The sequence below is a fragment of the Mizuhopecten yessoensis genome, unplaced genomic scaffold, assembly GCF_002113885.1.
Source record: "Mizuhopecten yessoensis strain PY_sf001 unplaced genomic scaffold, ASM211388v2 scaffold1721, whole genome shotgun sequence".
Lineage (NCBI taxonomy): Eukaryota > Metazoa > Mollusca > Bivalvia > Pectinida > Pectinidae > Mizuhopecten > Mizuhopecten yessoensis.
The window spans coordinates 296,543-311,361 of record NW_018404188.1 but is presented as its reverse complement, the minus strand read 5'-3'; the positions used below and the strand labels follow the sequence as shown (position 1 = coordinate 311,361).

The 14,819-nt window shown below is 38.3% G+C and overlaps 2 protein-coding genes across 12 annotated transcripts in view; one reads left to right on the top strand and one right to left on the bottom strand.

The window, feature by feature from the left end:
- Positions 1-188: 188 nt before the first annotated feature.
- Positions 189-13,744, top strand: LOC110467091 (pleiotropic regulator 1-like). 11 transcript variants are annotated; one of them, XR_002464803.1, is made up of 15 exons: positions 189-303; positions 810-916; positions 1,859-1,986; positions 2,311-2,361; positions 2,920-3,004; positions 3,449-3,524; positions 3,773-3,868; positions 4,344-4,436; positions 5,175-5,324; positions 5,631-5,825; positions 6,780-6,898; positions 7,426-7,565; positions 10,878-11,071; positions 11,791-12,411; positions 12,523-13,744. XR_002464803.1 is itself a non-coding variant. In XM_021524009.1 (14 exons), the coding sequence occupies exons 1-14, from the start codon at positions 295-297 to the stop codon at positions 11,848-11,850; spliced, it is 1,503 nt and encodes a 500-aa protein (XP_021379684.1). In that variant the 5' UTR covers positions 189-294; the 3' UTR covers positions 11,851-13,744. The 11 variants fall into 11 exon arrangements, 1 of the variants encoding a protein (XP_021379684.1); XR_002464809.1 differs by having other exon boundaries at positions 11,791-12,522; positions 12,665-13,744; XR_002464808.1 differs by having other exon boundaries at positions 11,791-12,600; positions 12,672-13,744.
- Positions 10,954-14,819, bottom strand: part of LOC110467128 — an 18,832-nt gene continuing 14,966 nt past the window's right edge. The window contains exon 5 of the mRNA XM_021524065.1: positions 10,954-11,039. The gene's annotated coding sequence lies outside the window, so the exon portion shown is untranslated. The remainder of the gene's footprint in view (positions 11,040-14,819) is intronic.

Below are 14,819 nucleotides of genomic sequence, written 5' to 3'. Positions count from 1 at the left end.
TGATCAGAATGATATTTTGCTTTTTCTTTTCAAACATTACCGTTTACGTATATCACGGAGTTTAAAAAGATATCAAATCAAACTTTATTTAAAAAAATAATATGTTGATTAAAAAAAGTTCGCGAATTGAGAATATTCCTGCTGCTTTCTCAAAACCGGATGTGCTTCAAAATTACTTGATTACAGTAACATTCAAGATGGACGCTTTGTAATCGTGTGAGGCACGTTTATTGAGTGTTTTGAATATATTTTATTTATTTAATCATTTGAAACGTGTAGTATTACCACAAAATAATGACAGAGGTAAGTGCATTTACCAATTTATTCAAAACACAGAGTTTCAATTTTATTGTTTTTCTAGTTTACGAAAAAAACAGAATGAATCGAGTAGTCGGTAAATAATCTGCAAACCATGTAATGTATATATTGTCGATCCGAGTCAAAGGAAAGTAATCTACGGTAACACCTTCCTGAAAGGAGGTCAAATCTCTGAATGCATTTTCGAAAAGTAACAGCAGATATTAAAAGTGCAATTTGGTGGCGAAGTCATTTGAACACATTTATCAGCACTGGAGCACTGCCACTGGTATAATATCAGATATGACTACATAATCATGTCTGCCTATATAGCTATAGAACTAATCTGAATGTTAACAAAAAAGCTGTATCCAATCACAGTTATTTCTTGCACGTTGAAAGGTTGTTTTCTTTTCTAAACTAAAATTAGATCTTTATATTAACACTATCATGCTATATGCAGGGTATATATGTGTATACATGTTTTAAGTGCTCTTATTTTGTTTCCTTAGGAAGTGCAAAAACATTCCGTACACACACTTGTGTTTCGGTCTCTAAAGAGAACACATGACATGTTTATTGCTGATCAAGGGAACACACCAGCCAAAGACCCAAAATGGTTTGTATAAAAATACATGTGATATATATAAATATGCACTTGTTATTTAATATAGTAATATACCATTTCAATTATAAATACACCAGAAATTGAATGATCACTGTCTGGTTAGATTTGTAGCGGAACTGGACTGGTTCGATCGTCTGCGACCAGATAGCTCAATTGTTAGATCATCCATCTAGAGTTCGGAAGGTCCCTGGTTTGAACTCCGGTCTTGCCAGGGATTTTTCCTCTCCTGTTATTACACATTCATAACAACAAGTCCATTGTAGTTTTGTACAACTGACCAATATCGCAGACTCCATAATTCTGATTGGTCATGCATGCAGTTATCCTACTGTTCAAGATACAAGAAGCTTTATTTACTGTCGTATATGGCATAACATTGAAACATTAGCTCTGTGGAGCTATTTTTAAGGCAAAACACATGGATTTGTTGTCTAAACATGGCCACAGCAATAGTGAGAGTTTTTATATGTTTTTTGGAGAAAACATTTATACCTATGTATGTCACTTGATTTATCTATCTTACTTGACTAGCTACATGTATGTTTACTCCAACAATGTTAGAGGTTTTTGCATGGCAAGATACTTTTACAGGCGGCAAAATCATATCCGATAGAAAAAGGGCCGACCATCGGCCTCTGATGTTATAGCTTTTAGGAGTACATATCTGTTCAAACTCTACACACAACACATCATTTTCTTTGTTTGAAGTGCTGCTGGCTGGTCTGTTTTCATTGACTACACTCTTGCCAACATCCTTATTATCAACCTATCTTTGACTCACAGTGCTGGTTTTTGCCTTTTTTTTGCAAATCTATTGTCAAGACAGAATTTTCAGAATTAATAAAATGCTACTGTACTTGCACGTATATAAGCATTCAACAGTGTGTTATAATGAGGTATTTTTAATAAACTATGTTTTTTTCTTTTATGTAGTGAACTACTGAAGAGGAAATTAAAAGTAGCAGACGAATATGCTCTCGTAAAAGACATGCCAAAGGAAGGAGGCAACAAGATGCATAACAAAGATGTGATCAAACCTCTTGATGAAAACAGCTGGAATGGTATGTATGGAAAAACATGAAAAAAAATGTTTGCATATGAAGAAAAAATAAGAAAAGCTAAGGACCAAGCTCAGAAAAACATTTTAATTTTATATCTTAATGAACAGGAATTCTAGTCACATTCTTAAAAATGTTTATTATATTGATGTATTTTACCTTCATTTCTATAATCTATACATAATTCTAGTTTGTTATGTCTCTTCTTTGAATGACTGCAGAAAGGCACTTTAGTCAGATTCTAGATTCTCAAAAAATTATGAGTTAGAATCTATCAATATGGTCAATTTCATGTAAAAGTTAATTGGTCTGAATTGTTGATAACAGGTAGCCAGGATCCCAGCATTCTAGGGACACATCCTTACCCCACGGGTTCAGGTATGTCTGGTTTTACAATATTATGTTATTACTTACAGTACTGTACTGTTGACGAAGGAGTTTGTGTCACAGTTTAGCTTCCACCTTTTAGCACCCTCCTTAATGAGGGAGAATTGATCATTATAGGGAAAAATAAGTAGACAACATAATATTCATAATACTTTAACGCGAGAAGCAGAACACTGGGAGAAAATTGATTTTACGGGTGAAGGGCAAAAGTTTGACTGAGTGATAGTTTCCTGATTTGCAGTATATACATGCTAAGACTATTAAAAAGACAAGAATATTGCTTATCGGTATACAATATGAAATAGATAACAATTAATTAAGAATTATATTATTTTATTGTGCACATTATGGTTACTTCTTAATTTGTGATATAGAGTTCGTTTTTAATGACTTTGTAAATTACAATTTCTTATATCAGTAGTGATTTATTAAATTGAATTGCTGTTAGAAGCATATTAAAGTGTTCTGTGTTAGGAATTTATATGGATATAATTGCGATAGTTCGTACATTTACTGACTGATAGGTATACTGTTGCTTTGTTGTAATAGGAGTACAGCTAACAGATGGGTCATCCATGCACACAGATCCTAGCAAGTCCTCAAGTATGGAAATGGCCTTGTATGAGAAAAACAGGTAGAAAAGTTACTGTCGTTATTCTGTAATTTTCTTGTCAGATATAGTTGCAGTGAGCCAATTGTAGACAAAAAAACTGAAACTGTAATTTGTTTTTTCACATGTGATTTCACATTCTCTTATTTGTAGTACCTTATTGATATTGGTGATGGGTGAAATTTCGAATCAATCTTTGGAACTGGTTAAATACAGAATATCAATCATAACTGGAATGATGTACTATTGAAATTTTATGTTACCTTGGAACTTTTGATAGTTAGTCACTATGTGTGCATTAATCATAAACATGGTAGAATTTTTTTACTACAGAAAATAATTAGTAAACATTTCAGGGAATCAAGAAAATCTACTCTCAGTGTAACTGTTGTGGTGGTATTAAGTTGGTGCACACATTGATATCTAAAAGAATAAGTAATTCATTAATTGGTGTTCGTTGCTCCATAGGATGATGGACACACCGGCAGGATCAGGAGTCCACGACATCAGACAGAGCCATATAGACCGGTCAGATCCCTCCAAGGTAGGAACACTTCACATACGCATCTAGGGGCAACATCTGGCATATAAATATTTAAATAGCCATCAGTAATTGATGCTTTTTCTTAGAGACAGAAAATTTGTCCCTAGCTTTTAAACGTTTACTTTAAGTTTGAAAAAAAACATTCTGATACATGAAACTGTTAAAATTGTTGCCGTTTCTGCCAGATATTTAGTTTCATGTGAGTTGATATTTTTATGGTGACCATAAATTATTGTTTTATGTTGCAGGCATTAGTTGCTATAGGAAACCAGCAAGCCTTGGTGCCGAGAAAGGCGCCTACCATGCCGAAGCCCTCGTGGCATCCTCCGTGGAAGTTATACAGGGTAAGTACATTATATTAGATCACACCTATACAATTAAAAGATTTGGTTCTCTGGATTTTCATCTCATTGTGGATCATTAGGCGTTGGGCCTCTATAAAATAAATCCTTTCCATTCCATCTGATTGTATGGGATAGAAATTTGTTTGTTTTGTGTCTCCTTGGTTACGTGCCTCCTATGAACAGCGAGGGTCAAATAAGGATGTGCCAGGTTTGGGGATGGAGGAAAGTATTCATACCCGACAAAAAACCACCAACCTGCGGCTAGTACCTGTTTTGTTTGAGATTACTTCAAATGTACTTAGGTTTGAGCTAGTTCTGAATTTTCCAACATGCTACAAATCTTACATGTACTTTCTATCTAAATGATCAGATTATGATAAGACAAAGTGAAATATCCTTCATTCATCTCTAATTTTGTGTTCGCTGTAGGCGTACAATAATTTTGTTTTTCTATGTTAATGGTATTTGTTTACAGGTGATCAGTGGCCATTTGGGCTGGGTGCGATGTGTGGCAGTAGAGCCAGGAAATCAGTGGTTTGCCACGGGCGCTGGCGACCGAATGATAAAGGTAATTTTTTTGTTTGTTTGTGTTTTACGTCCTATTAACAGCTGTGGTCGTTTAAGGATGTGCCAGGTTTTGGTGGTGGAGGAAAGCTGGACCTCCAGGAGAATTCTCACTGTCCTACGGCAAGTACCTGGCGACTGCCCCACATACGTATCGAACCTGCGACCCAGTGGTGGAGGGCTAGTGGTAGCAGAATGTCAGACGCCTTAACCACTTGGTCACCGCGGCCCCTGTAATGTTTGTCATACACATGAAAATGACAGTTATTAACCCAATGTCCTTTTGATGTTGACAATATCATTTTTTCTTTTTATTGCGATAATAGAAACATTTTGGATGATAAACACAATTCTATTGAAAATTCCATGTTTTGTGAAATTTTCATTCCCTCAAGGTATAGAAATGATGATTAAATTATCTTTTCATGACAACATTAGTAATTTTCAGAGTCAAAATGTAACAGTGTTCTTGTACTTTAAAAATAAAATCTAGAAACTTCGGAAATTTGCTTTTTGACCCGTTCCAATTACCGTAATTAAAGTTACTTTTCAATTGCCTGGTTACTGCCTTTTGGCTTTCGAGTACATCAAACGAGTCACATATTTCTATAAATGTGTTTCTCATTTCCTTACCATTACTAAACTTTTATTTTAAGTTCTTTCTCAGGGCCAATACACCTGGGTAATATGCATCTGACCCTCCTGATCCTTTATAATGATGATGTTTTATTATGTACAACAGATCTGGGACCTAGCCAGTGGGACCCTGAAGTTATCCCTGACCGGCCACATCAGTTCTGTGAGGGGCCTGTGTGTCAGCCCCAGACAGCCATACCTTTTCTCCTGCTCCGAGGACAAACAGGTCCGCTGCTGGGACCTGGAATACAATAAGGTACAAAGAAAAAAATCTGCTTTGGTCACAGTCATCATACTAAGAAGTGGCTATTACTTGTAAAATTTCCTGATACAAATTTTGATATTTGATGAATGTCCTCCTGCATGAAACTGTGAAAATCCAGCTTAATGTTTGATTTTGTTTTTCAGTAATGTCAATTTTTCTAGAGGAAAAAGTGTAAGCACAATGTAAAATAGAACCATTTTTACATCAATTAAGTGATTTCAATATTGACTTATAGCTTAATTCTTTCTCTGCGATATTAAATACAATACACTCTATTTAAACCGTTCTGATTCCCAGACGACGCGGCACTACCACGGTCACCTGAGTGCAGTATATGCACTGGACCTCCACCCAACCATTGATGTATTGGTAACATGTGGGCGCGACGGTACTGCCCGTGTGTGGGACGTCCGGAGTAAGGCGTGTGTACACACCCTCACCGGTCACAACAACACAGTGGCCAGTGTCAAGTGTCAGGCCTCAGAACCTCAGGTAAAACCACGTACAAGTTTATACAACAACAGGAAACACACTTACATTATGTAATCTTGAGTGTTAAAACCTTTTTGACGTTATTCAGCTACATTCAGGAAAGCATAGTCACAGTTGCTATGATCTGAACTTTCCCTGTACTGTAATGTTGTTCTGTCTCTTTTTGACGGTATATTTAAAATGAAACAAGAAATTTGTTTAGGTAATTTATATCTTTAAATAAAGAAAAAAGGTCTGAAAAGTGTGCTGCAATATATGTAAAGTAAATCATGTAATATGATAATTTAAACTATATTTGGGCAAAGAACGGGAATATGACTCCTGTATGAACCTTGAGGCAATGATTTTATTATTTTCAAGGCTGGCTTATTTTTTGTCCCCCACCAATTCCCGAACTATAGGTTTGCAATCTATCTGTCCGTCCTTCCTTCCAAGAGTTTGTCCGGGGCATATCTTCTGTCCTTTTTCATCTGGAGTAACCAGCTTTGATATACAAGGACATCTTTGGATGGCAGAGTGTAACAATAAGGTCACTTTGACCTGTGACTTGACCTTTGAACTTTACTTTTGAAAACGTTTGTCCGGGGCACATCTTCTATACTATTTCACATGGAGTAACCAGATTTGGTGTAAAAGGACATCTTGGGATGGCAGAGTGCAAGAAGTAGGTCACTATGACCTCACTGTGACCTATGCTTCCTGACATACGTGTACTGTTTGTTAAATATAGAAATCATTACCAGTGGGGAACTATGAATTGCCTTGCAATACTTTACCTTGTTGAGATTAATTTGACAGCAAGGCACCTAAAGCTTTTTTCAAGACCAGACAATTTTCAGATCAGTCCTTCCATCAAGGTTGTAGGATTTATCAAAAACCCTGTTTATTTAGACAAGTTTTCAAGATTGTAACAACTTCAACATTACAAAATAAGTTGCTGATTTTTGTTCACAGGTTATAACAGGTAGCCACGATTGTACAATCAGACTTTGGGACCTGGCCATGGGTCGGTCAAGAGCCACGCTGACTAATCACAAAAAGAGTGTGCGAGCAGTTGCCCTTCATCCTACTCAGTAAGTCTCGTGGATATTAGAAAGTTTGAATAGGAACATGTTTATGGCTGTTTTACTTTTGACTCTTGTCACGTGAATAATATTTGTCTGTATAATGAACTCCTCTAAGGATCTGGGTCTGAACTCCTCTAAGGATCTGGGTCTGAACTCCTCTAAGGATCTGGGCCGTGTGTGAAATATTGTTCTATTTCGCTTGTTTAGGTTATGTATATTTGGTCACATGTTTGGTCATGTAATCATGTTATCAGATACCGTATAATAACACGTTTGTGACGAATTGATTTGGCGTTTTCAAATTTATAGACCATTGTATTAATGCAAACATTTGTGGTCAGCAGGCACATGTGAATTCAAGTTGGATACAATATTGTACACTTATCCTTTGTATTGATAATGCATTCCACTGTAACCATGAAAGATTTGAGTGTAAATAAAATCACAGTAGAAGTTACATGTAATACCCAGGACAGCAGTGAGCCTACTACATATATTTTACACATATACAAGCAATGTTTTATGTTCATTAGGTACAGTTTTGCATCCGGATCTCCAGATAACATTAAACAGTGGAAGTTCCCGGATGGTAACTTTATACAGAATCTGTCTGGACATAATTCCATCATTAATGCCCTGGCGTTAAACTCTGATGGTGTGCTGGTTTCTGGAGGTAAGGTGTCTTGTAGTCTAATTGATATGTTGGACTTACTCCGGTGAATTGAATGTAATTTAACAAAATTATGATACTGCATCATTGATATCCAGGGATTATGCTCACTTTCGCTCTTTTCACCCCTGGAATATGTCATAGCGAAATTGAATGCTTGTGGCTAGCTATTTGATTGGTGTCAGGTAAAAAACCTGAAGAATCACTAGGCTGATACTTGTCCTTTGAAGATTACAAAGGAGCAACGTCCGACTTCAGAGCCTGTCAATTTTTACCGTTATGGACAGCGAGATTCTTTATATGTATATGAAAGGACCAAACTAGTCTCATCCACAAGGTGCTGCACATTGAGCCTTTGATTTTGTTATGACATATTCCAGGGGTGTAGAGAGCGAAAGTACCCCTGGATATCGAGGATGATGATACCGATTCTTGAATTATTCTTGTCTTGTCAGGTCAAGTCCCTCTTAAGTGTATGTCCCTTTGTTTCCCTTGTCTTGACGAGTTGTTGAACTTAGCCTGCTTCTCTCTGAAGTACAAGTCACTTTGTCTTACCTTGTCTTGACGAGTTGTTGAACTTAGCCTACTTCTCTCTGAAGTACAAGTCACTTTGTCTTCCCTTGTCTTGACGGGTTGTTGAACTTAGCCTGCTTCTCTCTGAAGTACAAGCCACTTTGTCTTCCCTTGTCTTGACGAGTTGTTGGACTTAGCCTGCTTCTCTCTGAAGTACAAGTCGCTTTGTCTTCCCTTGTCTTGACGTGTTGTTGAACTTAGCCTGCTTCTCCCTGAAGTACATGTCACTTTGTCTTCCCTTGTCTTGACGAGTCTTGTCAGGTCAAGTCCCTCTTAAGTGTATGTCCCTTTGTTTCCCTTGTCTTGACGAGTTGTTGAACTTAGCCTGCTTCTCTCTGAAGTACAAGTCGCTTTGTCTTCCCTTGTCTTGACGTGTTGTTGAACTTAGCCTGCTTCTCTCTGAAGTACAAGTCACTTTGCCTTCCCTTGTCTTGATGTGTTGTTGAACTTAGCCTGCTTCTCCCTGAAGTTCGCATCACTTTGTCTTCCCTTGTCTTGATGAGTTGGTGAACTTAGCCTGCTTCTCTCTGAAGTACATGTCACTTTGTCTTCCCTTGTCTTGATGAGTTGTTGAACTTAGACTGCTTCTCTCTGAAGTACATGTCACTTTGTCTTCCCTTGTCTTGACGAGTCTTGTCAGGTCAAGTCCCTCTTAAGTGTATGTCCCTTTGTTTCCCTTGTCTTGACGAGTTATTGAACTTAGCCTGCTTCTCTCTGAAGTACATGTCACTTTGTCTTCCCTTGTCTTGATGAGTTGTTGAACTTAGCCTGCTTCTCTCTGAAGTACACATCACTTTGTCTTCCCTTGTCTTGACGAGTTGTTGAACTTAGCCTACTTCTCTCTGAAGTACAAGTCACTTTGTCTTCCCTTGTCTTGACGGGTTGTTGAACTTAGCCTGCTTCTCTCTGAAGTACAAGCCACTTTGTCTTCCCTTGTCTTGACGAGTTGTTGGACTTAGCCTGCTTCTCTCTGAAGTACAAGTCGCTTTGTCTTCCCTTGTCTTGACGTGTTGTTGAACTTAGCCTGCTTCTCCCTGAAGTACAAGTCACTTTGTCTTGACGAGTTGTTTAACTTAGCCTGCTTCTCCTTGAAGTTCACGTCACTTTGTCTTCCCTTGTCTTGATGAGTTGTTGAACTTAGCCTGCTTCTCTCTGAAGTACAAGTCACTTTGCCTTGACGAGTTGTTTAACTTAGCCTGCTTCTCTCTGAAGTACACATCACTTTTGTCTTCCCTTGTCTTGACGAGTTGTTTAACTTAGCCTGCTTCTCCTTGAAGTTCACGTCCCTTTGTCTTCCCTTGTCTTGACGTGTTGTTGAACTTAGCCTGCTTCTCTCTGAAGTACACATCACTTTGTCTTCCCTTGTCTTGACGAGTTGTTGAACTTAGCCTGCTTCTCTCTGAAGTACAAGTCACTTTGTCTTCCCTTGTCTTGACGTGTTGTTGAACTTAGCCTGCTTCTCTCTGAAGTACACGTCACTTTGTCTTCCCTTGTCTTGACGAGTTGTTGAACTTAGCCTGCTTCTCTCTGAAGTACACGTCACTTTGTCTTCCCTTGTCTTGACGAGTTGTTGAACTTAGCCTGCTTCTCTCTGAAGTACACGTCACTTTGTCTTCCCTTGTCTTGACGAGTTGTTGAACTTAGCCTGCTTCTCTCTGAAGTACACGTCACTTTGTCTTCCCTTGTCTTGACGAGTTGTTGAACTTAGCCTGCTTCTCTCTGAAGTACACGTCACTTTGTCTTCCCTTGTCTTGACGAGTTGTTGAACTTAGCCTGCTTCTCTCTGAAGTACACGTCACTTTGTCTTCCCTTGTCTTGACGAGTTGTTGAACTTAGCCTGCTTCTCTCTGAAGTACACGTCACTTTGTCTTCCCTTGTCTTGACGAGTTGTTGAACTTAGCCTGCTTCTCTCTGAAGTACACGTCACTTTGTCTTCCCTTGTCTTGACGAGTTGTTGAACTTAGCCTGCTTCTCTCTGAAGTACACGTCACTTTGTCTTCCCTTGTCTTGACGAGTTGTTGAACTTAGCCTGCTTCTCTCTGAAGTACACGTCACTTTGTCTTCCCTTGTCTTGACGAGTTGTTGAACTTAGCCTGCTTCTCTCTGAAGTACACGTCACTTTGTCTTCCCTTGTCTTGACGAGTTGTTGAACTTAGCCTGCTTCTCTCTGAAGTACACGTCACTTTGTCTTCCCTTGTCTTGACGAGTTGTTTAACTTAGCCTGCTTCTCTCTGAAGTACATGTCACTTTGTCTTCCCTTGTCTTGACGAGTTGTTGAACTTAGCCTGCTTCTCTCTGAAGTACACGTCACTTTGTCTTCCCTTGTCTTGATGGGTCGAGTTGAACTAAGCCATCTTCCCTCTGAAGTAAACATTCTCTAGCTGTTTCGGCTATAGCCTAGTCTTACCCCTAAAGTAAGCATCTTTAATGTAGCCTAGCCGACTCTTACTTCTGCAGCAGCACTTAGCCAATGTAAGTGTATTCTTGAACAGACATTTCACCCTGACATTTAGCATTACATACCAGCCATCTATATAATACTGTAATTGTCCAACAGAAATTTCTATAAGTTTTTACAATTTTGGAGATTTTATATTTTTGGTGAATTTACATGACTGTGTAGTTTTGAGTTTTATATATTTTTTTATATTAAAAGTTTTATCAGCAATATGATATTAAAATATATACATGTATTAACATTGATTAAATAGAAAATTATCCTATGTTTTATTGATCTTGTAGCTGACAATGGTTCCATGCATTTCTGGGACTGGAGGACGGGGTACAACTTCCAGCGAATCCAAGCAGCAGCACAACCTGGTTCCATTGACTCGGAGTCGGGGATATTTGCGATGACCTACGACCAGAGTGGCAGTCGACTCATCACAGCTGAGGCCGACAAAACTATCAAAATATACAAAGAAGATGAAACAGCTGTAAGCTTCTTTCAAACTAATTTTAAAGAATTTGTTAAATTCATATCCTGTTTTTTCTGGGGCTGAAGAGTAAAAAGACTCTTTCATGCCAAGGGGTGCAGGATAGCGATATTCTTTTCAGGGGATTTTCGAATTGGGTAAAACATGAGGCTTGCAGTAATTTGAAAATCCTGAAATGAAATAAGTGTTTAATGTGTTTTCCAATTCTGACCACTAAAGATTGGAACAGAAATAAAATTTATAAATTTATGTATACATGTATATATGTAATGTGAGTTTTAGCTGCCCAGTTTATGAACTGATTCACAAAATAGCTATATCATTTTGATTTGCCATTTACCAACTTATCAACCAATGAAGTATTCCAAGTAATTGATTTCCAATATATGTATTTGAGAAGTTGATCTAGGAATAAGTGTGCGTCTGAAATGTCAGGGATCACTCACCTCTCATTAGGTTTGGGTTAATTCTCGAACATTTAGTGTGTATTGTTTCTGATCAGCAGAGATATTTCCATGAAATACATGAAAATACAATGAAAGTCATAACATGAAAAAAATGAGATTTAAGATATAATCTTAAATGTGATTTTAAGTGGAAGTAAACATGTCACTGTAAAACGGTGATTTGAGCCCCTTGTCAGTTTCTTATATTAAGATTACATTTTGATAATAAATTAAAAAAATATGAGATTTTTAAGGCTGTATTTTTTATTACAGACGGAAGAATCTCATCCTCTTAACTGGCGACCTGACATCCAGAGGAAGAAGCGATACTGAGCTCAGAATTGTTAACCAAAGACTAAGTACCGGTAATGTGCCATGCCAGAGATGGACTTGTGTGTTTCTGACAATTCAGTATCGGATGGCCATAGATAACTAGGCTAAGCTGTGGATTGTTGACCAGCCTGCCTATGGACAAATCTAGGACAGGTCAAGGTTGACAGTGCACAAAGTGTGGATGGATCACATTCGCTCAATCATGATTGGATCTAGACTGTTGTTTAGATTTGTGTCAAATTCAGACTTGTATGTTTGATTCTTGGCAATAGTAGACCAGACTATTGTCAAATTCAGACTTATATGATCAAATCTGGCTTTTTTGTAAAAAATCTTGACATGCAAAATAGATAATCTAAATGTGAAATTGGTGTGCCAATGGTCTTGAAAAAATTCTTACTACACCTGTTCTTTGATGATATATCTGTTTTGTCTTTAATGAAACTACAAAGTTTTCACCTTGTGACGTAGTTGATTTTGGCAATAAAAATCTAAATTGAAACATAATTGAGCAGGAATTTTGTCAACCCTTTTGAAGTAGGGAGTACACACAGCAAACAGGTCTGTAAGGATATGTAGGGAGTATACACACAGCACACAGGTCTCTAAGGATATGTAGGGAGTTTACACACAGCACACAGGTCTCTAAGGATATGTAGGGAGTACACACAGGTCTGTAAGGATATGTAGGGAGTATACACACAGCACACAGGTCTCTAAGGATATGTAGGGAGTACACACAGAACACAGGTCTGTAAGGATATGTAGGGAGTACACACAGGTCTGTAGGGATATGTAGGGAGTATACACACAGCACACAGGTCTGTAAGGATATGTAGGGAGTACACACAGAACACAGGTCTGTAAGGATATGTAGGGAGTACACACAGGTCTGTAAGGATATGTAGGGAGTATACACACAGCACACAGGTCTGTAAGGATATGTAGGGAGTACACACAGAACACAGGTCTGTAAGGATATGTAGGGAGTACACACAGGTCTGTAAGGATATGTAGGGAGTATACACACAGCACACAGGTCTGTAAGGATATGTAGGGAGTACACACAGAACACAGGTCTGTAAGGATATGTAGGGAGTACACACAGGTCTGTAAGGATATGTAGGGAGTATACACACAGCACACAGGTCTGTAAGGATATGTAGGGAGTACACACAGAACACAGGTCTGTAAGGATATGTAGGGAGTACACACAGCACACAGGTCTGTAAGGATATGTAGGGAGTACACACAGCACACAGGTCTGTAAGGATATGTAGGGAGTACACACAGCACACAGGTCTGTAAGGATATGTAGGGAGTACACACAGCACACAGGTCTGTAAGGATATGTAGGGAGTACACACATCACACAGGTCTGTAAGGATGTGTAGGGAGTACACACAGCACACAGGTCTGTAAGGATAAGTAGGGAGTACACACAGCACACATGTCTGTAAGGATATGTAGGGAGTACACACAGAACACATGTCTGTAAGGATATATAGGGAGTACACACAGGTCTGTAAGGATAAGTAGGGAGTACATACAGAACACAGGTCTGTTAGGATGTGTAGGGAGTACACACAGCACACAGGTCTGTTAGGATATGTAGGGAGTACACACAGCACACAGGTCTCTAAGGATATGTAGGGAGTACACACAGCACACATGTCTGTTAGGATGTGTAGGGAGTACACACAGCACACAGGTCTGTAAGGATAAGTAGGGAGTACACAGCACACAGGTCTGTTAGGATATGTAGGGAGTGCACACAGGTCTGTAAGGATATGTAGGGAGTACACACAGCACACAGATCTGTAAGGATATGTAGGGAGTACACACAGCACACAGGTCTGTAAGGATATGCATCATGTCTGGGGTTCTCTACATTTTTAAAAAACATTTATTTCAGTGGTCATCATGTTCGATTTCCATACTGACTTTGTAGCACTTACTTCTTTACAGCACTAGAATTTCATGTGTATTACACCACTGCATGATACATGTACCTCCAGACACTCAAGTAAGTACAATGTAGTAAGGGTCATTGGCGATATGAATATTGATAGTGTATGGTTGATTGGGTTTAAAATTACTTAAATAAGTGCTTCAGAGTCCATGCATGATATTTTAAATAATAATGAATGACATTGAATTCAAGATTGAATGCCTGTAAAATTGATTTTTGATGATTTTTATAACCAACATCACATTTAATTTGGAGCCAGGCTGTGTTGTCGAAATCAGAAACAGCTGGAACTGATTTTCAGGTAAAATCGGGCAAGATTGTAATAATAATAGTGAATTAAATCATAATGTAACTGGAAAAACTGCAGAAGAAATTTCAGAAATAAGGACACCATGTTTTACTTAAGGCTGTTTGCTACCTTCCACAATAGGTTTGTGATTTGTCAGATTTATCTCCCCTAGTTTGAGATAGCATATAGCCTTAATCACAGCAAATATTATCATTGAACTCTGTCTTGACTTGTTAGCTCACCTGGCACGAAGCGCCAAGTGAGCTAATGCCGTGGCGCGTCGTCCGTCCGTCCGGCATCACTATTTTACTTTAAACGACTTCTTCTTAATAACCAAAAGACCTAGGGTGATGATATTTGGCCAGAAGCAAACTTAATGACCTTCACCCATTTTCAAGGTAACAGGGGTCAAATATGTTAAAAACTTTAAACATCTTCTTCTCGATAACCAAACTGCCTAGGGAGATGATATTTGGCCAGTAGCATGCTTGGGTGAAGGTTTACCAAGTTTGTTCAAATGAATGACCTTCAATTATATTCAAGGTCACAGGGGTCAATTGTCTTAAAAAACCTTTAAACACCTTCTTCTGAATAACCAAAATGCCCAGGGTGATGATATTTGGCCAGTAGCATGCTGAGATGAAGGGCTACAAAGTTTGTTCAAATGAATGACCTTCACCCATATTCAAGGTCACAGGGGTCAAATAT

What these genes read in the sequence shown, in the direction of transcription:
- LOC110467091 (XM_021524009.1), top strand. An exon ending in CCAGCCAAAGACCCAAAATG is followed by an intron (nt 917 to 1,858) that starts GTTTGTATAAAA and finishes TCTTTTATGTAG; the next exon opens with TGAACTACTGAAGAGGAAAT. An exon ending in GCCTTGTATGAGAAAAACAG is followed by an intron (nt 3,005 to 3,448) that starts GTAGAAAAGTTA and finishes GTTGCTCCATAG; the next exon opens with GATGATGGACACACCGGCAG.